The sequence below is a fragment of the Pelobates fuscus genome, chromosome 8 (assembly GCF_036172605.1).
Source record: "Pelobates fuscus isolate aPelFus1 chromosome 8, aPelFus1.pri, whole genome shotgun sequence".
Classification (NCBI taxonomy): Eukaryota; Metazoa; Chordata; class Amphibia; order Anura; family Pelobatidae; genus Pelobates; species Pelobates fuscus.
This window is the reverse complement of record NC_086324.1, coordinates 154,702,676-154,727,332: the sequence shown is the minus strand read 5'-3', so window position 1 is coordinate 154,727,332 and position 24,657 is coordinate 154,702,676. Positions and strand designations below refer to the sequence as shown.

Below are 24,657 nucleotides of genomic sequence, written 5' to 3'. Positions count from 1 at the left end.
TATTAAATGAATAACATGAGGGGATCTGACATCCCCACAGCACTCACCCATGGGCAGCAGGAAGGTGCTCTAATAAGTGGGGAGAACTAATGTTTCCCCAAAGCTACTACTTATAGGCTGTGTATGGGTGCTCTATTATTAATAAATAGATGAGCCCTCAGAATTTGCTAGCAGGTAGGGACTACAATTAAATACAGAAAGGGGCTGGATGCGTATTTTGTCCAATCCTAAAAAATAAAGGGGGGGGGGGGGGGAGGAGGAATGGACAGTAAGCGGTCCACCATGTGTTCTTTAAATTGAAGCCCTAACCCAATGCTACTAGTCTTACTAGTTTTGCCGATAGAATGGAGTCAAGGATAATATAAGCAAAAATTATTTACATACGTTTTAGATATCTGTGATTCACACAGTATATTTTGTTTGCATTATTGGTTATATGTTAGCCTGTTTGTGTGTGAATTCTTTGCTTTGTAAGGAATATTTTTCTTAGTCACTGAATTATTATTCTTAAAGCTCTCACTTGTGTATATATAAGCACATATTATTCTTTTTACACAGTATTTCATTCTGCTCCAGAATCCAGTCCAACAGGGGTTGATGGGTAATGGATTTCAGAACCCAGTTGCAGTTCCACTACTCAAAGAACACTAGTGAAACAGCTCGTTAAACGGACAGCAACAGTTCCAGGGCCACTACTAGGGAACCCAAGCTGTGTGCAATGGTTTCTTGTGTCCCCAATCACACACATGTCAGTCCACAGCTTGGGCAGAATAGGAGAAGAGAGATTGTGTAGGATCACAGGAACAAGTTGGCTGGATCTTGGATTGCCGAAGAAGTAGTAAACTATTTTGATATCACTGATCCAAAGAACAGTTTTATCGTTATAAACACTGAAAGATTTCTGTGGTTATAAACCACATCGAGCACTGAAATATTACTACGGCATTGAGCCTTGGTTGTTATGGTGATTAGGGTAAAATAAAACACATATGCAATCTACCATTGACCCCGGAAAAGCTTACGTTACCTGTTTGTCAATAATAATTGTTATAACCTATAAGACAAAACTGCAATTCCAGTTAACATTTTTTTTCTATTTTAAAGTTGATTGATTCGTGCATTTTTCAGCATTATGAACTATACAAGGTCAGATATAATCTGTTTTTTTTTTAATTTGACTTTAATGAGTGTTCTAGGTCAAGTTGGCCTTCATCAAATTGTAAGATCTGCAGTATGAATCATTTTCACCCTCATAATAAGGTTTGTTCTAACACATCTTTACTGAATACCAAACAAAAATAGTAAAATTATACATAGGTTTTACATTGATTATATTAGTTAGAACCAAAACACCACCAATCCCACTACTCTGGAGACTAGATGTGTGTTTTGCACCATTATGAAGAAATGGACATGCCATTGCTTACCTTCCAGGTAATGGTCCTGGTTGTTACAACTTTAACACAAAATATACTAATTAGTCTACAGCTGGTTTGACCAAATATCCATTAAAGATAATATAGACATCAAATTCATCATTGTATAAGGCATTCTCCCGTTCTCGTTTAAACATTCTCACCCACACCTCGTCTTTCTCTTGTAGTTGGAGCATCAGACTCTGGCTCTGCATGATGCTTCGGTCACTGGGCTGTGCATACAGAATAGCCATCTCCTGGTCATTCCTCATGATGTGCAGGTAGGTCTCTTTTAAGTTCCAGGTGTGGACATTCAAGTTGAAGAAGTAAATACCAGGATTGTAACATACAAAATTTCCAGAGAACATATTGAAATGCTCATACAAGTTTACAAATTCTGTGTCGAAGATAACAGGTTGGAAATAGTCCGAGCTGTGAATGGATTTGCGGCGGGCCACGGAGAATGCAGAATACTCGTGCTTACAGGAGTTCCCGGAGGGTCCTGTTTGTCCTTTCTGTCCTTTCATCCCTGGAGGACCTTGTGGTCCTGTGACACCACGTTCTCCTGCAGCTCCTGGATCTCCTCCACCACCCCGTTCGCCCTTGGAACCTTATGGAAGATCAATTGAATAAATTGTAAAGATCTACATATATGCCAGCATACTGATGTCTGTCTGTGTATCTGTCTATCAATCTATCTATTGATCCTACATCCTCCAGTGCTCAAGCCTGTCCACAGACACACTTTCTGCTCTACCTATGCACGTTGAAAACATATGTTTTGCCAGAATTGATTTGCCTGGAAAAAAAAAAAAGTGTTTTGATTGTTTTGGGATTTTTCTATGTGGCGATTCAGTGCTGAAGTATTTCATCCATGTGACCGTATCTAGAAAAAAATTTCGGAAGAACCAAAGGGTGCAATAAATGACCCAATGTACTGTACTCCTACTTTAGTGATGCAGTGTACTTCAAAATATAAATATTTTTTATAGGAGAATTATCGTGCTATTGGTTTACATATCAAATGAGAAAAAGTAACCAATAGAGGGAGAAAAATAAGGATTAATGAAAACAATATATATTTAAATATTATATATTTTTATTATATATATATATATATATATATAATATTTATATGTAGATATTTTATTGCTTGGCCTTTTTTCCATCTACTGACCAGTTATCACTTGATCTGTGAATAAAATCAAAATTTAGTGGCTGTCCTCAAACCAAAGGACAGAGCTCAAAATCATAAATCAAACAAAACTGTTTGCAATTTGTCCATTTCATTTGTTTTGTTATTCATGTATATGCCATTTCAGATTTTGGAATTTTGTATGAGTTGCCCAAAATTCGCAATTCCGGAGAAACTGGATGCACAAGTCCACTATCTGCCATCCATGGGTGACAACATAAATGTAACTTCAATCTATCTAAATTCTGTATCGACAAAAACAATTGCAGGAAAACCACAAAATGCTTTAAGACAGGCAAATACAGATGTCGGAATGTCTCAATAAAATGGCATACGAGTACACAATTGTTAGTTTTTGAAAATGACAGAAGATCCTTACCAAAAAATACAATGGTTCTTGGGGGTTCTGTAAATGTTAATTTTTTTTTTTGTGAAATTGTGTTTTGTTCTTGTTTTTTTTTTTTATATTTCCGAGACGTAGGATCCCATGCAAACTTTATAAGTAACTACTATTACTATTTTTGTTAAAGCGTTTTATTTCATTTTAAAAATACCCTTTCTAATTTTTTCCTTGATAAAATATTTTTTTTAATACCCTTTCTTACGACCTACATACCCATGTTGAATTTTGTTTTGCATTGCAAAATGCAAACAATGAGATAATTCACGCGACTCTCCTTGCTGAATGTTATAGTTACATTCATACGACCTTTACATTTTGCCTTCAATATACATACCCATAATATTTGAACATTTTTATTTATACATTTTATCTTACATTCTATTTGTGACCAAATGGTATTGTATGCTTTTATGTTAGTATTTCAGTCACTGCCTTAAATTATGCAAGATAGGGTTATTAAATTTTATCTACAACATGTTATAGACTATTGGAAAAAAATGAAATCACATACATTTACATAATTATAATTTTATAGGTATCCCCTAAACAGCAATATATATGCAAAATTATTTTTTATGCTATTTATATGTGAGCTATGTATATGTTGTTTTAAATAGATGTTATGCTATTTTTTTTTTTTTAAAGAACAAATGTGGTAACAAAGAATTTAGTTCGATTTTGTGCCTACCTTTGAGAATAGTCATATCTATCCGTGCTTGTACCCGGGGTACAGAGTAAGATATGTATTCCTTAACTTTGCTGTTTGACGGGTATCCAGGCTTCTCCGGATTGTCACAGCAACGGACACAGGAAGGACTTCCAGTCTCCTGCCATACAAAAGTTCTCTGTGCAACAGCATCAATAATGAGAATAAAGACGAGGATCAGTGGGGTGATATCCATTGATGGTCTTCTGAATTTAACTGTAAAGAAGAAACTGTCAGGTTTCAGACCATCAAATTCACTCTACTATAGTAACCTTATCCACCATTAACAATAATCTTTTATTTTTTTTAATAAGTATAAAAAGAAAATCGGTTGTCAAACATTTTCGATGTTGACTACTTCAAGTAAGTAAATACGTACATGTATTATTTTCAATAGCGTGAGTTTGACTAAATAAATAAATAAATGATCTGTGCTAAAATAAAAAAAAACATTCTAGTTTGATCCCTCATAACTCTTGTAGAACTCTTGCACCCAAACCACTTCATCTCAACATTGCCATTTTGTAGAAACTCGTGTTAAACACACCTCTAGTGGCTTTCTTGAATCGGTCATGTGACATTTGAAGTCCATCGATCGAAGGTTTCTCTATGAGAAACATTTGACTGAACAGGCAACACACTTGCCGCACATGTGCTTCTTGTCCTCAGTGCTTCTCTGTGAGAAGTATTAGAATGGACAAGAAGGCACTAAAGTGATGCCTGCAAGATGATGGCGTGGGAGGAGGAGTGGATGGCAGCACCAAGTTAGTCTTGGCACTGGAAGAAAGGTAAGTAAAATACTTTGTCATCCTATTTTTACAGCAGCTGGGGGGTGGGAGGGTCTGAATCTAAATGGGGATTTGAGCACAATAGCATTAGGAATACATGTCTGTAGCCTTGGTGAAGCAGACAATCAACATCAAGAGTACCATAATATCTGTGACTACAAAAACAGAGCAAACTATTGTAAATAATAAAATATTTCAATCAATAAAAAATGTTGGGATTGCTCGACCTAAATTAAAGCCTTTTCCCAGTCCCCCATGATTCCCTATAGAGGCCTGTGAAAAATAATTGAGACTCCTGGAATACTTACTAATAAGTATTTTGCATAATCTTCATATGTCAACACCCACACTTCTGCTAGAGGGATGATAATGAATTGTATAACCTGGGGGGATATTGTGCCCTCGGAAAAACTCCAAACCCCCTTAATATCTGGAAAAAGTACACATTTACACCTCAACACAAACACCCCTCTTCAACAAAGCAAATCATTAGTGAAATCCATGATATAGGTACATAAATAGTCATCTGTATGCCTATTTATTCAGCAGTTTGTTTAAAATAATACAGAAAATGATAAAATAGGAATATGAGATAAATGCCATTGTTTTTTTAAAAAAACCAAAACGTCTTTGTTAGTGAATAGGTTAAGCCATCTGTTTTCATACAATAAATTTCACACCAACAAATCAATCTTATTTTTTTTTATTTGACATACACAATAATTTTTATACCAGGAGAGTTTTATTCCAAGAGATATGCCTGCACACACATGCATCTTGCATTCTAGGTGTTTATAGGAATTCTTTTCCATATAGATAGCATTCTGATGTTCCGTGACAGTGCTAGTCGAAGTTTATTTACTAAACATTGAACTGCGGAATAGTGAAATAAAATAAATAATTGGAAAATTTTGATCTAAATAGCCATGTGAGAAAAACAGCTGAATTTGGATTTTTTTTCTCCAAAACAGCTAGTGTAGCCTATTTTTTTTAATATATATATAGGGTACCACATTTCATTGATCTTTAAATAAACCCAGTTTTTTCATAGCAGAAGTTGCCTGGAATATATTTCTACATTGGCTGTCTCCAGCAGTAATCAATCTGAACACCCCTATCCCCCGAGCATTAGATTATTTTTCTCTCTATCTGATGTTTGAATCTATTTGTTTTGGTTTTGAAAGATGGGAGGCAAGCAATAGCTCAGATATTTGACTTTAGGGCTATTTTTAGAAGCTGGACGTTACAGCACTGCACATATAGGCACCGATAGTTCTTTTAACATAAAGGCTTATTTAGGATGCTTTGTTGGTTCTTCGGCGTAAGAACTAGGATTTGGTAGCTATGCAGACAGATGTGCAAATAAGTTCATGTGATGCCTGCTTCCTGCTCGGCCCCAAAGTGATTCAGACTTGTGAGTCTCTGGGGAAAAGTCACAAAAGAGACGTGAATGTGTTATAGTAAGAGCAAGGAACAACTGGACAGATGTTTTGCATACTAGAAGGGCTATTCGCCAAACTCCCAACTGTACCAACCTGTAATGCAAATTGCTGATTTAGAAACATATACAACTCAGCTACGGTAACAATTTGGCTATTTTTGCCTGTGTTTTGCCATTTGAATTTGAGTTCGGTACAGTACAGAGTTTACTGACAGTGTATGTGACTTACAGCTTGAACATGTCCACTAACTCTCTTAATTCCGTTTCCCCTGATCCTAAGCCCTCTAGTCCCAACATACTTATCCCAAAAGGCACCAATAGAAATAGTGTTTTCAAGTACGCCACTGAAATGTCGCAGTGCGATAGTGAACCATTTGCATACCAGTCTTTCAGAGTCGCTGTTAGAATAGGATACTGAATACAGGTAGCCCAGAACTCAAGGACTTCTTATGATCCGAGGCACGTCGGATTGCACCACTATTGTTGCACCATTGATTTAGCAAATAATGAAAGATTCATTTCTTCCTGGGTCTATCCCCAGATGGTTTAATTCCAAGCCTTGCCTGCTGTTTGTCAGAATATGTTCACACTCAGGACACTTGTTTGCAATTTTCAAGGAATACCAGACCCTGTTTAAAGCGAAAAAGAAAAAGAGAACACAGTTCAAACCGAAACATCCCTAGCTGCTCCGTTAAAGAAAAGCCCCTTTCTGTTATTACCTTTTATTTATTTTCTGAGCTTCAAAGTTACCTCTGTAGACACGCTATACCCCAAGAATACTTCTATCCAACTTTGAGGCACTAACATCGCTTACCCTGCAGAAAAAACATGCTTTTCACCGCAGGTATGTTTTATATTTTAAACTTAACATCAGAAAAAGAGTTTGAATGAGACGATTGGCTATCTAGAACCTGCTCCTCATGCTGACATACTGACTGTTCTTATTAAAGCATGTGTTCAACTTGGAACAAAAGAACGTTATATGAAAGCTGTGCTATGCAAAGAGAACAAAGTTAATCGAAAAAATGACTTTCTTTTTTTTTTTTTTTTTTTTAAATTCTTTATTTTGGTTGTGCACGGAATGAACAAACAGCCGGCGTGTGCCACAACAGCGACATCCGGTAGAATAGGTAAACATTGGTATGACATGTTATGGCATTTGATACACAGGCACATTTTTATAGTATTCAAAAACAGTAGTTCAGGTTCACGCTTGGTTTTAAATATGGTAGCATATTGCCCATGTCATGGAGAAACAGGTAGAGAAGAGACATATGAGGGGAGCATGGCTTGTGCATGAGAGTGTACATAGAAAGTTAAGTAATAGTAAAATAAACTAAACAGGATAACAGTACTCATTACTGGCGTATATGTGTTAGTGAGTTGCATGCTGTAGTCTAGGAGTGTGTAACACATAATGATTATTAGGTTGTTCCCGTCTTAAGTTTACATGCTATGTTCGTCTGTGATTATAGGCACAACTATTTATAATAGTTCAGCATTTCACTTCCGTGTACAGATCAACATATGTGGTTAAAACAAAGTTTTTATAGTAATCTAGCGCAAGTATGTTGTGATATGGTTGTTAAAACAAGTAGTCAAAGCCGTGACTTGTCGTCTAACAATAAGCTGCCCAGTGATGGCTCATAGGCTATACCAATGGCCATTGTCGTTGGGGGTCAAGATAAAGAAGCCTAGGCAGTACATGTGGTAAGTTCTATAAACGTAAAAAAGTCATAAAGTGTAAAGTCAACAGTGGTATAGTTTAACTAAAAAGGTGGTATTTAGGAAGCATCAGCGGCAAGTCAACAGGTTGGACCACGCTGAGTTGTACCCTCAGCTTATGGGGTGTATCGTGCTTGCCTCTAGGCTAGCATGCGAAGAGGATCAACTAATTAAAACCTTCTGCATGAGGAGGCTTGCGTGCTATGAGTCTGTCTGAGAATACTTATGTATGTAATTTACAGAAAAACATAGGAGAAAGCTAGCGAAAAGAAAATATATAAGTAAATTTAAATTTAAACATGAGCTGAGTTACAGAGTTACATAGCCCATTGCCTCGGCAGCGTGAACAAGCTAGGTACACACACACATAACTGTAAGCTACCAGGGTGGCAAGCAATGACATCAGCATACACATTATGGTAGACATTATAAACAGATTAACTGCGATGCAACTCAATAAGGTGCACATTCTGGCTGCTTGGCTAGTCAGGGTGATGCTACACTGTTAGCTGGTCTCGGTAGACCTTAAGGTGACATGTTATGTTTCATGAGCGTTATGTGAAGCCTATTATAAATGAATAGTAGCAGCAAGCAAGATAACCTACAGGTATGTGTTGTCCTATTGGGTCATCCTGCTCTAGTTTAGTAGGGGTTGCCACTTAAACATTAATCAGATCAGCCTATGAGTTGCTGCAGAAGCAATAACTATAGCAGACCGCTGGTGAGTATGATTGGGGGATAAGGCGTCTGGGGGGGACCCAGTGTTTGTGCCTGTTGTGAGGTATGACCTCAGTGTTAACGAATAAAGGTGGTCTGAGTAGTAGATTATAGAAAATAATATAAAAATAAATGGGTAACACAAGAAAAAACAATAGGCTATCATCTGTTACGTATAAAGACGATATAAGGCATGGGAGGAGTAATTCCGCAGCCGTTTCGAGTGTCCCGGTCAGCCAATACCCTCCAGAGGCATAGCATAGTCCCGTTTGGACGTGGGCTGCATATCACCCACCATCGAGGTCGGCCAGATGGCAGAGTCTCTCAGACGGGTCGAGATCCCCAGTACCGCCAGTGGTGCGTCAGGAGACTGAGGGCTGGGGAGCCGCTGCGTTCTCAACAGTGCTGCATGCTTCAGAAGCGATGGGCGCCTCTTCATGCGCCGCCATTTTGGGGCCTGTGTCGAAGCCAGAGCTATGAGCTTCTGCTGTCGGGTTGGAATCCGCTGTGGAGGTAGGCGTTTATTTGACTGCTGTGAGGCCGCTCGGCGCTTCCTTTGCTCCAGTCTCGGCAGGTTTTTGTTGTACGATGCCCTTTGCCTGTGCGGTCGATACTTGGATTTATGTACAGGCTGTACCGTTTTACTACGGTGCTTTTCGCTGTAGGTAGGCTTGTGGGTGTCCATCTGCTTAGCTCCCCGTTCTCTGCTCCCTTGTTTAGCTACTGCTTGTGCCATATGGTGCTTAAGCTTGCGCCAGAAGCTTTGGAAGTGGAGGTCTAGTCGCCATTGAAACTCCATGATTGCATCGCATGTTGTGGCTTTGCTCTGGGTATCCCGTTTCTCGCTTGCCATGTTAAGTAGTTTGTAAGCCAGGCTTAACAGCCCTGGTAGGACCGGGATGACCCCCACTGGTCCGGGGGGGGGGGGATAGGAGTGCAGCGGGTCCGCTTGTAGAGCCAGATCGCGAGGAGGTCGGCCGCCTCTCCTCTGTCCGGGACCTAGTAGGCCGCAACAGGCGCCTCGGGCTCTTGTCAATGTGGATAGTCAAGAAAGGTATGATTCCGCTTGCTGGGCTCCCCTGCTTGTGTCTATGTGCAGCTATGGGCTGATAAGTCCGATAATTTGGCGTAAAAGGCCAATTTTCCTCGATTATTGCAGGAGCTCAGGCTTTACACGTCTGATCAGCTTCACAGCCAGGCTCCGCCCCCCGAAAAAATGACTTTCTGTGCTGTCACGGCCGTGCGTTAACTCGATTGATGAACTGGCATATCAAAGATGTCTTTCTTTTAAAACATATTTTAATCGTGGCTACAAGTCCTACAGAGATGAAAAGATGCTATTTCCTTTCAGTTTAATGCAAACCTTTTAAAAAACATTTTTTTAAAAAGGAACAAACACTTTTTCTCAATCGTACAAACAGATCTCAACGCAAGAAAGAAATCCCAATGCATTTCACTAGCAGAGCACACTTGCAGAAGTAAACTGAACTTTTTATCTTGTTAGTTCAGACTCAGAAGAAGATCAAGCAGACCTTATCTGTTGATAGATTCTTTGCATAAGGGCTAAAGTGGGACGGAGATTTTAAAAGTCATTGGACCGTAAGGGGTGGGAGACACAACTCCAGATCTATTTATTTCTAAGTTTATTCATGAATATTTCATTTATATTATTACTTTGTTTATAAAGTGTCAGAGGACATTATAATCTTTCCAAGAAGTGTCCAGTAAGATGCATTTTCTGCTGGATTCATTTAATTATTTCCATTATTTTGTATACGTGTTCTTTCCTTGATATTTGTTATAGTCAATGCTTCTAGAGGTAGACATGTATTCCTAATGTTATACTGTTCCCCTACTGAGATAAATGAGATTCACGTATCTGTACTCCCTTGCAACGCTGGTGTCGCCATGGCTGCTCCGCCTCCCTGACTGAAATCATCAAGATTGATGATCACAGCCAATCCATTGCTCCCCTCTGCAAATCACCAAACTGCACCAATCAACTGTCCTCTAGAAGCAGCATTTGATTAACAACCAATTCTGACTCAGTTCTCACAGGAAAGTGCCTCTAGTGGCTATCAGGAAGACAGCTGCTAGAGGTGTATTTAACCATTGAATGGAAACATTGTAGGCTCTATAAAACTGCAATGCTTTACATTGCAGGGTTAAAGCTAAAGGGCCACTGCACCCAGGCCACGTCACTGAGATTAAACTGCGTGGGTGACTTTAGTCGTCCTTCAAAAGAACACTGTAGGCACCATAACCACTCAATAGATTTAAGTGGGCATGGTGCTTGAAGACCGTGGGCACCTGGTCCTGTATCACTACTATATAGTTTACTCATCATTTGCCAGATATTTTTTATTCCCAGCACTCTGAAACCAGGCCTTCACTGGTGAAATGGATATGTGCAACTTCATACCATACCAGGGGTAGTAGGCAGTGATTGGCTCAGAACATCGGCTGAGCATTCCTAGCCAATTACTTGCCTAATCTCTGCTTTTGATTGGATAGTACAAGATGGCCCTGTTATCACTGGATTAACAATCTCTACTAAATTGTAAATGCACCATTTGGCAGTGATACAGAACCCAAAGCACATGGACTCCAGACACCAAAACAACTTCACTCAATCGAAGTGGTTATGGTGCCCGCAGTTTTCCTTTACTAACTAAAAGTAAGTAAATTAAGTAAATGCCACCATAAAAAAGCACAAGGAATAACTTGGATACATCAAAGCTGAACTAGTTAGCCAGTACTACTCATCACGGCTAAAATATTTAGTATGAGGTGTCAACTTTGCCCTAATGTCTCTTTAAAAATTAACATTAGTCAACTCTGGACACCTCATGGTACACATCATATCAGTGCACATGGCCTTCAGTGGAACTCTGTAAAATATTTTCTTAAAGGGAAATTACAGTGCGAAGAAAACAAAGGGCAACCTAATGCGCATGCACAGCAGGCGCCGCAAGCGTATTAGGACTCCCCCCATAGGAAAGCATTGTATGGGGTGTTGGGTGATGCTGAATGTCCTCATGCAGAGCATGAGAACGTCCAGCATCAGTTAGGTGACCAAAAGTTGCCCAACCACCCAGACAACCACTAGATGTGGAGTTAACCCTGCAATGTAATTATTGCATTTTATCAAAAACTGCATCCATTACAATTGCAGGGTTAAGGGGCCAAAGACACCGCTCCCAGACCACTTCAATGAGCTGAAGTGGCCCGGGGAGCCTATGGTGACCCTTTAATACTATAGTGTATTACACTAGCAATAATTACAAGGGATATTGAAATTAACAAGGAAACTTTAATGGAGAAAAATAAAATTTATCATGTCTTGGATTTATTTTTATTTTCCCTTTCTTTAGTTAATCTTTTTTTCCAATTACTAAGTTGCTGTATTTCAAAGCAGTGTGTAGAAGCAACATGGGACTAATGTATCTGTCTTCTTAATTAAGTCGAGATGAGAGGGTATAATTTGATCTCTGATGTTTGCAGAACTCCTTCAGGAATGATACCTTAAAGCCACATCTAGATTTTATTTGTAGAAAAAGACTAATTGTAAACAAAATGCCACTAAGATTAAAGGGATCTTGTGAACAGACGTTCAGAGGAAACAAAAAAGAGTCTGCTAGCGCATCTTTCAAAAAAAATTGTTTATGCTGCGTTGCTTCTAAAATAGATTACACCTTTATTTATACAGTAAAAATCATACAAAACAGCTCACTAGATAAAAGCTGATACTCAAAAATATGAAGTACATGGGAAATAAATTACCCAACGCGTTTTGTGTATTACTACAGCTTTTCAAAGGCAGAATGCACAGAAACAGGTTTCAAATGCGTAATTCACATAACTGTGCCACTTATTTTGAACCTTACAAGCCTCAAGGTTCTAGATGTTTTTGGAATAAACGCAAAAACAATATTTATTAATACAACTGCAAAAACAAATGCAATCGTCATTTTTACATATACACTTAGACAGATAAAAAAGTTATCAAATATATATTTTATGGTCGTATGTGCTCATAAATGGCCTTCCTCCAGGATCACTATAGGGTCAGGAACACAAACATGAATTCCATACCCTATAGTGTTAAAACCACCATCTAGCCCCCTTGGGCCCCTCATGCCTCCATAAATATAGTAAAAATCTTACTGTATTCAAGCCTGAAGCTGTAACTCTGCATGCTGTTAGACTCAGAAAAGCAAGCAGTCTGCTGACATCAGCAGCAGTGGTAGCCTGATCCAATCACAGTGCTTCTCCATAGGATTGGCTGAGACTGACAAAGAGGCAGATCAGGGGCAGAACCAGCATGATTCAAACACAGCCCTGGCCAATCAGCATCTCCTCATAGAGATGAATTGAATCAATGAATCTCTATGAGGAAAGTTCAGTGTCTGCATGCAGAGGGAGGAGACACTGAATGTTTGGATGCATTTTAGGCAGCCATGACCCAGGAAGGATCTCTAACAGCCATCTAAGGAGTGGCCAGTGAAGTTATCACTAGGCTGTAATGTAAACACAGCATTTGCTCCGAAAAGACAGTGTTTACAGCAAAAAGCCTGAAGGTAATGATTCTACTCACCAGAACAAATTCAGTAAGCTGTAGTTGTTCTGGTGACTATAGTGTCCCTTTAACTTAAAAAAAATGTGTTAGATGAGCCTAGAGGGATATTTGTAATATACTGAGTAACAACTTAAAAGTTTTGTAAACATAACAAAAAAAATAACTTGTTGATTCAAATAACATCTCTTCTGAAAGAAGACAGCCACAACATAAGTACATAATCTAGCTAAAATGATATAGAAAAATGTTTATTGAAAAAAGTTATATATGTAATGAATGGTCCATTAGCGGCGATAGTAAGGCCTAATACAGTAGAAGACTACAATGATCTCAGATGTAGATGTATGGCTGCCTTAAACATAAAACAAAATCAAGGACAAAGTTTTTGATTAGGACTGGGCTCACAGTGGGCCAATTAGCATTTATCTGCTGTCACAGACTATCTAAATGACACAGCTAAAAGGTTTTACCATTTACCAATCACTAATTTGTCTCATTAAAGATTATTTTTAAAGGAACACTCAATCATTAGAAAAGGAAACATGTATACCGAATGCTAGAGAGTTATATTAACTATTTATATTACTCTGCTCCCTTTAATTACATTAGATAAAGCATGTTACGGGTGCGCAGCAAAATGAGAGATGTAATAGACGCATACCAGTGGAGCTCAAGAAACAAGAAATTGCACCCTCCAGAGGCCCACAGACTACCAGATATCAGGCTCACTTTTGAGAGGCCCGTGGCTGTGGCTCCCTTCAAAATGGTGCCCGCAGCGCACAGTGAGGAGGAGGCCTTGAAGGCATTCCAAGATTAAGGGGACATATGCAACTCACCTGGACCAGGGGAAGTATACATAGAATCCGATCCGATGAAGACTTTGCACAGGTCACCAAAGAACAAAAAAGGTCCTGTAGAACAGGAACAGTGTAGTGTGTCCTGAGAATATCCAATAGTAGGGGATAACCCTATATATATATGAACTAACAAACGAAAAAAATGAGGTCACCAAAGGCAACATAAAGCACCTACTGCAAGATATCCAGAACGTCTGCAAGAGGTGCAATCAGAAATAGGGGACCTCCGCCAGAAAACCATGGAGGTAGAAACCGCAGAGCAAACCCACTAGAGTCAGCTGCAAACCACCCTGAGCCAGGTGGTTGATCTTGTCCAGCAGGTACAGAACCTTACCCGCTCCGTAAACAAATTAGAGTCCCGATACCGAAGACGAAACCTGAGAGGATTTCCTGCTGCCCTTTATTCAACAACTAGTGGCTTTGATGGCCCTAAGAGGGAGCAATACCAAAGGAATGATACTGGCAGCCATTAGAGTCCACAAAGCGGCAACGCTCCTCAAGGAGGGCCTAAAGACACAAGAGTTGTCACCAGAGACATTGCAGTTCGAACCGCTATCATGATAAAATCCAGAGAATTAGGCACAATCCAGTTCGAGGACTGCTCTGTAGCATTGTATGGGGATCTACTGATGGCAAAGAGGTAACTGGCCCCAATTGCCAAAACCCTGAGAGATGCAGTGATCCGTTACCACTGGGAAGAAGACGGGTCCCTGGTTGTCCCTCGGGGAGCTGAGACACTCACACTGCCATCTTCGGAGGATCCAACATCTTTTCTCCAGAGTAGGTTGGATGCTCAAAGGATGCAAGGACTAGTTAATACAGAGGAGGTTGCAGCGAGAACCTCCACACAATTTATACTATTAAGCCTGCTTTTTATTTGATGCTTGCTGTTTCATTTGTATTATTTGTTTGTTCTCTGATTGCCTTGTCGTAGACATATAGCATTGAAACCCCGTTGAAATACCTACAACATCCTTGCTATATTGATACCTTACTAGTTGACCACACAGTCCTGTCTACACAGATGGAGAAGCATTTTTCCAAAGTCAAATAAGACAGATTATATGCAGGGCCGTCTTTAGCGCGTGGCAAACGGGGCAGCTGTCCCGGGTCCAGTTGCTTTTGGGGGGGCCCCAGAGCAGCTGCCCCATGGGCTCCGCGATTTGCGCATCCACCATGGACCTGGCGGTGCTGCTGCACAGAGCCTCACCGTCCCGCATGCACTAAGGGCCACCCGGGGGCATGTGTAAGCAGGGGCCTGGTCGGGCGCTGTGACGCTTAAACAGCGCGACCGGGCCTCTTCCTGTCCGGCAGCCAGCTGGGAGGAAGTGAGTGCCGCACGTCACTTCCTCCCACTGGAGATAGCCGCACGGGAGGACAAAGGCAGAAGGGGGGGGGGGGGCTCAAGAGGAGAACTCCCAACTGCCTCAGCCTGCCACTGGACCCCAGGGAAACCACCTTCCAGAAAAGGTAAGGGTGGTTGTAGGGTGGCTAAATGTATGTCAGTATGTTTGTGTGTGTATGTCTGTGTGTTATGTCAGTATGCCTGTGTGTGTCAGTGTGTGTCAGTATGTCTGTGTGTGTGTGTGTGTGTTTGTCAATAGTCTGTCAGTGTATGTGTGTGTGTGTGTGTGTGTGTCAGTATGTGAGTCTGTGTGTGTCAGTATGTCTGTCTGTGTGCATGTCAATATGCCTGTGTGTCAGTATGTCTGTGTATATGTGTCAAATATCTGTCAGTGTATGTGTCTCTGTGTGTCAGTATTTCTGTCAGTGTATGTGTCTGCGTGTGTATGTATGCGTTTCTGTGTGTGTCAGTATGTCTGAATGTGTGTCACTATGTCTGCCAGTATATATTTGTGTGTCAGTGTAGGTGTGTCTTTATGTATCTGTGAATGTTTTAATATGTCTGTCTGTGTGTGTATGTGTCAGTATGTCAGTGTGACTGGGGGTTGGGCGTAATTGGGGGGAGGGGAGATTGGGAGGGTCGCAGGGCCCAGGGAACCCAACAAAATTCTTTGCCCAGGGTCCCATTCATATTATAGACAGCCCTGATTATATGATTTAGATATATGTTTATGACCCATGTCTGATGTAACATGTGCTACCTTTTTATTCTTTGCTCGTACACCGATCCAGTTGTACCTTGAGTGGAAAACCTCGAATAAAATATAAATTGAAAAAGATAAAGCATTTTACATAGCTTATATCCCCTGGCATGCACGTTTTACCACAGCCACCCCTCCTCCGCTGGCTGACATAATCTATAAGACAGCCCTAGAGGCCCTTCCCTTGACCGGCAATGAATTCTGGTGGGGAAGGCCTAATGCATGCACAGAACTTGATTAGGTCCCCCCATTGGATGACAGGTGGAGGAGGTGACAAGAGACCTCGGTGCTGGAATCGGGTAAGTGATCACATGATTTTTAAAAACCTTTACGTGCTTAAGGGAGGCGGCGAGAAGGAGGAGGGGACCAAAGGGCCCTATAGCGTTAGGAATACAAATAGTTTTCCTTTAAGCTTTAGTGGTTAGAGTGTCCACTTTATATCTAAAAGTTTATGATTTATTAAATGAGTAAGAGAATCTTTGGTATCAAATCCCTTGCTGAAAAATATATGTCCTTATTGCTATGTAGGCTTTCTGACCATTGACCAATAAGGGACGTTCTAGGTGGAAGTGAGCCCTGTTGTTAATAATACATATATAGCGTTAATCTTAATAAAAACAAAAAACAAACTCACCATTTCAAGTTCTAAGTGATTTGCAGATTCCTCTGTAAACTCTGCTCACAAGACACTAGCTAACATTTCAGCCAATCCAAAACTCTTATTTTTTAGAGGCATGTCTATTAAACTCCGCAAAGCAGGGATGTAAGGCATATGTTGTTTAACATTCACAGACAGTTTCATTCATTCACATGTAAGAATCTGCTTAAAATGGATACCTTACTGATATCTCCAGCTTTTTCATGAATACTGTTTGTGTCATACAAAGCTGCGAGAACCTGTCAGAAGAATTGAAAACTTGCATATCAAGGACTTTTTTTTATGGGAATGCTCCATACAAGATCTTGTATGGGCAGGGGGGGTGGAGTATTGTTGCCCTATGTGGAACATTTAAGGCAGGAAATGCTGTAACTAATTCTGTAAATCAAGAGTGCCCAAACGGTAAACCCCCTAATGTTTTAAAGCTACAGCCTTCATGATGCTTTGTCATTCTAAAATCATTTTTAAATGATGCAAAGCATCATGGGACTTGTGGTTCTACAACATCTGGGGATCTCTCTATTGGGCAGCCCTGCTTTAAATATTTCCAGGTAAACATATGGAAGAAAAGTTGAAAAAAGAAAGTGTATAATTTCTTATGCATATGTTGCTGTGATACATGGAGTTTCCTTTCAGCTAAGTATATTTTATACAGGGGGTAGCCCCAACAGATGTAGCCATCGACATAAACGTCCCAGAACATCTATTTTTAGATCCACTACAGTTGTTAATGGATTTAAGTAGCCTGGTATTGGTGAATATGGTGGTCCAGCATAATAGTCAAAAGTTTGCATGCCTCACTACACCTCCTTCCTTAAGATATTCTATTCGTAACTAAATAAAATGTAACAATTGAGACAAATATTTTAACTATCCCTCGTCAGACTTTGCAGTTTGTACTAACTGCAATGAAAAAAAGTAATAAATATAAAACATTTTTATAGCTTCTGAAAGACAACTAGATAATGCATTTTTCATAACGTACAGTGATAGTAGAGAAGAAATGGTCACATTATAGGGTCATTAGACCCTCCTGGTAAACTGTATGTAGGTCAGACCACAGAGGTATTCAATATTTCATTTTTTTATAACAGAAAAGTCAAATTAAATATGTGCATTTATTCATGGACAATGGTTATTGAAATGACTTTGTTATTTTTTATATCTTGCTACCATAGTACGAAGGGATCTATATTTTCTTGGAATAGCCTATATTTTTTTATTTATTGAATATTAAAGTGCATGCTCTCCTGATGACTGGGAGACCTTCTACTGCTTTAAATCAATCTTTAACAAGTTGGTTTCTCCCACGAGTTTACTGAACGATGTATATTGAATGGATGGATCCCTGCGGTTAATGCTTCACTGTAACTGTTTCAGAAAATATGTCAGGTCCCTGATACACCGCGTGTCCACTATATGAAGTAAATAGCTCTAAGTTCCCTTATGGCAAGTTAGTCATGTAGTTATATATTTTCTGTAGACGACAGTGGATCAGTGGGTACTACTGTTATAATTTGCAATCCCTACCGCATCACAGGTAGTAATGTTTTTAAGATTTCACGAACATTTTTCAGGATCGTCGCTAGGTAACCTGAGCGACAAAACATCTCTTTGGTTTGACGACTGTCACTCGCCATCATATCTGTGATATTGTGAATCTCATTTGGTTTAAGATATTGGATTCTGATTCTGATACAATAATACATGTAGCATGTTACTGTAAAGCTCTTAGACAAACAATAGACACCACACATCAATGGACTCTGCAACTGACTTGTACATACTGCAGCACATTACTGTTAATACCTGTACTACACAGATACACCAATATTGCTAAGGAGCTCTATAATACATTCATTCACACTGCATATTGCAATGGAGTTCTGCCATAGATTCATACACACCATATATTCCTAAGGAGCTCTGTCATACACACCACTTTTTGCTAAGGAGCTCTGCAATGCACTCATACACACTGAATATGGCTAAGGAACTCTGTGATAGACTTGTACACTCTGCAGACTGCTAAGTAGCTCTGTAATACAGTCATACACATCACATATTGCTAAGTAGCTCTGTAATACATCCATACGGAATCTGATGGAGCTATATAAATAATAAAATAATAATAATACACATTGCATATTGCTAAGGAGTTCTATAATACACTCATACACACTGCATATTGCTAAGGAGCTCTGTAATACACTCATACACACTGCATATTGCTAAGGAGCTCTGTCATACATTCCTACACATTGCATATTGCTAAGGAGTTCTGTAATACACTCATAGACACTGCATATTGCTAAGGAGCTCTGTAATACATTCCTACACATTGCATATTGCTAAGGAGCTCTTTAATACATTCCTACACATTGCATATTGCTAAGGAGCTCTGTAATACACTCATACACACTGCATATCGCTAAGTAGCTCGGTAATACATTCCTACACATTGCATATTGCTAAGGAGCTCTGTAATACACTCATACACACTGCATATCGCTAAGGAGCTCTGTAATACATTCCTACACATTGCATATTGCTAAGGAGCTCTGTAATACACTCATACACACTGCATATTGCTAAGGAGCTCTGTCATACATTCCTACACATTGCATATTGCTAAGGAGCTCTTTAATACATTCCTACACATTGCATATTGCTAAGGAGCTCTGTAATACACTCATAGACACTGCATATTGCTAAGGAGCTCTGTAATACATTCCTACACATTGCATATTGCTAAGGAGCTCTTTAATACATTCCTACACATTGCATATTGCTAAGGAGCTCTGTAATACACTCATACACACTGCATATCGCTAAGTAGCTCGGTAATACATTCCTACACATTGCATATTGCTAAGGAGCTCTGTAATACACTCATAGACACTGCATATTGCTAAGGAGCTCTGTAATACATTCCTACACATTGCATATTGCTAAGGAGCTCTGTAATACATTCCTACACACTGCATATCGCTAAGGAGCTCTGTAATACACTCATACACACTGCATATCGCTAAGGAGCTCTGTAATACATTCCTACACATTGCATATTGCTAAGGAGCTCTGTAATACATTCCTACACATTGCATATTGCTAAGGAGCTCTGTCATACATTCCTACACATTGCATATTGCTAAGGAGTTCTGTAATACACTCATACACACTGCATATCGCTAAGGAGCTCTGTAATTCATTCCTACACATTGCATATTGCTAAGGAGTTCTGTAATACACTCATACACACTGCATATCACTAAGGAGCTCTGTAATACATTCCTACACATTGCCTATTGCTAAGGAGCTCTGTAATACACTCATACACACTGCATATCGCTAAGGAGCTCTGTAATACATTCCTACACATTGCATATTGCTAAGGAACTCTGTAATACACTCAGGGCCGGCGCCACCTGTAAGGTGGCCTAGGCAGCCGCCTAGGGCGCAACTTATCAGGGGGCGCCGGATCCCTGTCCCCGCTGCGCCTCCTCATGCTGCGCCACCTGAGCGCTTTAACAAGCCCCTGGCGGCGCAGCACTGCTGCATGGAGGGCGGCCGGGTTTGAGTGACCGGCAGGAGGGAAGCGCAGAGCGCTTCCTCCTGCCGGTCTCTCCATGTAGCGTGGCCGGGCGGCGCGGAACGCGGGACAGGAACCTTTGTTTCCTGTACCCGGACGCCGGCGGAATGACAGGAAGTGCTCACTGAGTGAGCACTTCCTGTCATTCCGCTGGCGGCCAGGTACAGGAAACAGAGGTTCCTGTCCCGCTTCCGCGCCACCCAGCCACGCTACATGGGCAGGAGGGGAGGGTAAGGACCACTAGGAGAGGGGGTATAAGGACAACTAGGGGGGAGGGTATAAGGACCACTAGGGGAGGGGGGGTATAAGGACCACTAGGGGAGGGGAGGGTATAAGGACCACTGAGGGAGGGGGGTATAAGGACCACTAGGGGAGGGAGGGGGGTATTAGGACCACTAGGGGAGGGAGGGGGGGTATAAGGACCACTAGGGGAGGGAGGGGGGTATAAGGACCACTAGGGGAGGGAGGGGGGGTATAAGGACCACTAGGGGAGGGAGGGGGGTATAAGGACCACTAGGGGAGGGAGGGGGGGTATAAGGTCCACTAGGGGAGGGGGGGTATAAGGACCAACAGGAGGGTATAAGGACCACTAGGGGAGGGAGGGGGTATAAGGACCACTAGGGGAGGGAGGGAGGGGGGATAAGGACCACTAGGGGAGGGGGATAAGGACCACTATGGGAGGTTGGGGGGGGATAAGGACTACTAGGGGAGGGAGGGGGGATAAGGACCAGTAGGGGAGGGGGATAAGGACCACTAGGGGAGGGAGGGAGGGAGGGGGGATAAGGACCACTAGTGGAGGGGGATAAGGACCACTAGGGGAGGGAGGGAGGGGGGATATGGACCACTAAGGGGGGGGGAGATTACCACTAAGGGGGTGGGGGAGTAGGGGAAGGTCTACTAAGGGGTTTGGGAGAGGGAGGACCACTAAGGGGTTTGGGAGAGGGAGGACCACTAAGGTGGGGAGGGGGGCGTGAGAAGACCACCAAGGGGAGGCTGCAGAGGGACAGGGGGCCAAGGGAGAGCACTAAGTGACAGAAGGGGAGAACACGGAGGGACAGAAGGGAAGGGGAAATCAATAATTGACCGGAGGGGAGAGCACTATGATTTTTTCTTAAAAAAAATAAAGAGCTGTTCCCCTCTCAGTCCCTATCCTACCCCACAAACCCTCTCTTTTACACTACACACATACACAATGCATCCCCCCCCCACACACACACAGAAACATACAATGCATTCCTACTCAGACACAGACACACCCGAAACACACAATGCATCCCTTACGTTCTCTTACATAATTAATGCACCCCTTACAGACACACACTGCATTCAATTACATACACAGAAACAAACCTTGCACCCCTTTTACACACACACACACACACACACACACACACACACACACAGAAACATACAATGCATTCCCTCCACGCAAACACACACTAGATCCCCTATAAACACACTACATCCCTTACACAAATTGCACACATAAAACATCCCCAACTCATGGATGGGGCATGTAGGTGGATTTATGGGTGGGCATTGTGGGCGTATGCCCCCTGGGGGCCCAGACCTTGAGCTGTGTAAGGGGCCCTAAAAAATGGAGCTGCTTCCTGTTCGTTAATTGTTGTGAGCACTGTTAAAAACAGTCTCCAGAGAGCCTCTTCTACACCAAACCTGTGGAGCCAGACTGAGCCCATCATCAGCCTCTTGTCCTCATCTGGTGGTAAGTAGGCAATCCAATATATTATTAGTGGCACTAATCTCTAATTTACCTCACATTAAATGGATACTATAGTCACCAGAAGCACTACAGCATAATGCAGTGGTTCTGGTGTCTATAGCCTGTGCCTGTAGGCTTTTTAATGTAAACACACTGTCTTTTCAGATAAAAGACACTTTGTGAAGACTGGCGTTGGCCCATATGGCAAAGCATATGGGCGGGGCATTGTGATGTCACATGGTGGGCAGCAGGGGAGGGCTGGCAGCCTTAGGCCTGGGGGGCAAAACCAGTCAAGTGGCCCATTGCGCCACCAAATCAGTTCACCATCCATGCCCACCTTTTTCTGGTTTTATAACGGATATTGATGTTATGCTAATCAGTAGCTCTTTGCCATACCCGCTCCTTCACGGCTCTGACTTTCAATGTTGTCAGAGCACAGGCTGAGAATCTCTGAGCCTGTGCTCTGACTCACTAACTGAGCGCCGGAACCACGAGGGAGAGGATATGATCTGACTGCACCTACTGCTGGTGCGCACCAGTGGACCACCAGCGAATCGTTTAAATTAAATATGCTGGTGTACCCAACTTGTGAGCTGGCCCTTGTGGGCTGGCCCTGCTGACACACACTGATGTTACTACTTAGACATCCCTCAATATTAATATTGAGATGAGAGTAAATACCAATAAACTGTGGAAACAGAGCTGATCCCCCCCAAATTTATAAAGGTTTGCTTAGAGGATTTATTCAAGATTAAATCATGCCTCTTCCTCTCTCCCCCATGTGCTGCTCTGTAGGCTGGGAGGAAGTGAAGAGTAATCACAGTCTCCCAGCACAACGCCACCTGTGGCTGCATGGGGAACAGCTGTTTAATGTAATGCTTGCAGGACGGCCAGCTGCCGCAGAACCTCTTTGTTTCCGTCTCTGCAAAGGGCTCCAGGCACTGCTTGTTGTGAGTGTGAGCCACTGTAAATTAGGGGCAGAGGGCACTTGCACTGCGGTCAAGACGGGTCTGGGCAGGAGGAGAGTGCAGTGCAATCAGTGCACTCCCCTCCTGTGGGTCACCAGTAGACTGGTGCACCTGCCCAGGATCAGAGCCGGTGCAAGGATTTTTGCCGCCCTAGACAAAATATAAATTTGCCGCCCCACCCCCATGTGACATCACAATGCCCCACCCATATGATCTGCCATATGAACTAACGCCAGTGCTGCACACAGTGTGTGTTTACATTAAAAAGCCTGCAGGGACCAGCTATAGACACCAGAACCACTTCATTAAGCTATAGTGTCCCTTTAATGTGAGGTAAATTATAGATTAGTGTCACTAATAATATACTAGATTGCCTACTTACAATTAGAAGAGGATGATGATGGGCTGCAGTTTGGCTCCACTGGTCTGGTGTAGAACAGGACCTCTGGAGGCTGTTTGCAACTGTGGTCACAAAATTCAACGTTCTGGGAGAATTGGAAGCAGCTCCATTTTTTGGGGGCCTCTTACACAGCTCATGGTCTGGGCCCCAGTGCCTGACGGTGAGTATGCCCATAAGGCCCGCTCATAAGTCCACTTATATGTTCCACCCACCCATGAGCTCGCTCACAGGGAGTGGAGTGTGTAGGGGATGTGTTATGTGTTATCTAATATGTGTGCTTATGGTATGTAGTGTATAGGGATACCAGTTTGTGCAGGTGATGCAGTGTGTTTGTGTGTAGTGGAAGCAGTGTGTATTTGTGTATAAGGGATGTATTATGTGTTTCTGGTTGTGTGTGAGGGATGCATTGTGTGAATCTGTGTTTGTAGGCATAAGGGATGCAAGGTGTGTGTCTGTATGTGTGTGCATTGAGTGTAAGAGATGCATTGTGTTTCTGTGTGTATGTAAGAAAACAGTGTGTGTGTGTTTGCATGTGTGTGTAAGGGTTTGCATTGTATGTTTCTGTGTATGTGTGCAAATGATGCATTGTCTTTGTGTGTAAGGGTTGCATTGTGTGTGTGCAATGGATGCATTGTGTGTTTCTCTGTGTGTAAGGGAAGCATGTTCTGTTTCTGTGTATGTATAGGGATGCATTGTGTGTTTCTGTGTATGTATAGGGATGCATTGTGTGTTTCCGTGTATGTATAGGGGTGCATTGTGTGTTTCTGTGTATGTATACGTATGTATAGGGATTGTGTGTGTGTGTGTGCGCGTAGTGTTAAAGAGCTCCCTGTCTTGCCCCCTGTCCTATAGAGCTGTCCCTTCTGTCCCTTAGAGCTCTCCCCTGCCCCTTAGTGGTCTCTCCTCTCCCCCACCCTCCCCTAGCGGTCTCTTCTCACACTCACCCACCCTCCCTGTGCTCTTCTCATCCCCCCTCCACCCTCCCTGTGTTCTTCTCACTCCTCCCTCTGTGTGTTCTCACCCCCCCTGTGTTCTTCTTACACCCCCTCCTCCCTGTGTTCTTCTTACTCCCCCCTTGTTCTTCTTACCCCCTTCTTATTATTAATCCCCCCTTCTTCTTACCCCCCTTCTTCTTCTTAACCCTCCTACTTCTTCTTACCCCCTCTTCTTCTTCTTCTTACCCCCTCCTTCTTCTTCTTACCCCATTCTTCTTCTTACCCCAATTCTTCTTCTTACCCCTTCTTCTTCTTACCCCCCTCTTCTTCTTACTCCCCCCTCTTCTTCTTACTCCACCTTCTTCTTCTTACCCCCCTCTTCTTCTTACCCCCTCTTCTTCTTACCCCCTTCTTCTAATTACTCCCCACTCTTGTTCTTACTACCCCCTTCTT

General features: G+C 41.9%; 1 protein-coding gene across 3 annotated transcripts in view; it reads right to left on the bottom strand.

The window, feature by feature from the left end:
• Positions 1-814: 814 nt before the first annotated feature.
• C1QTNF8 (C1q and TNF related 8) overlaps positions 815-24,657 on the bottom strand; it is a 46,369-nt gene continuing 22,526 nt past the window's right edge. For 2 of the 3 annotated variants that reach the window (XM_063428939.1, XM_063428940.1), the window contains exons 3-4: positions 3,702-3,935; positions 815-2,025 (exon numbers count right to left, since the gene is read on the bottom strand). In XM_063428939.1, coding sequence (XP_063285009.1) covers positions 1,478-2,025; positions 3,702-3,915 — 762 coding nt within the window. In that variant the 5' untranslated portion in view covers positions 3,916-3,935 and the 3' untranslated portion in view covers positions 815-1,477. Of the gene's footprint in view, positions 2,026-3,701; positions 3,936-6,330; positions 6,413-24,657 lie in introns of those variants that run through there. The other variant, XM_063428942.1, reaches the window with a different exon arrangement.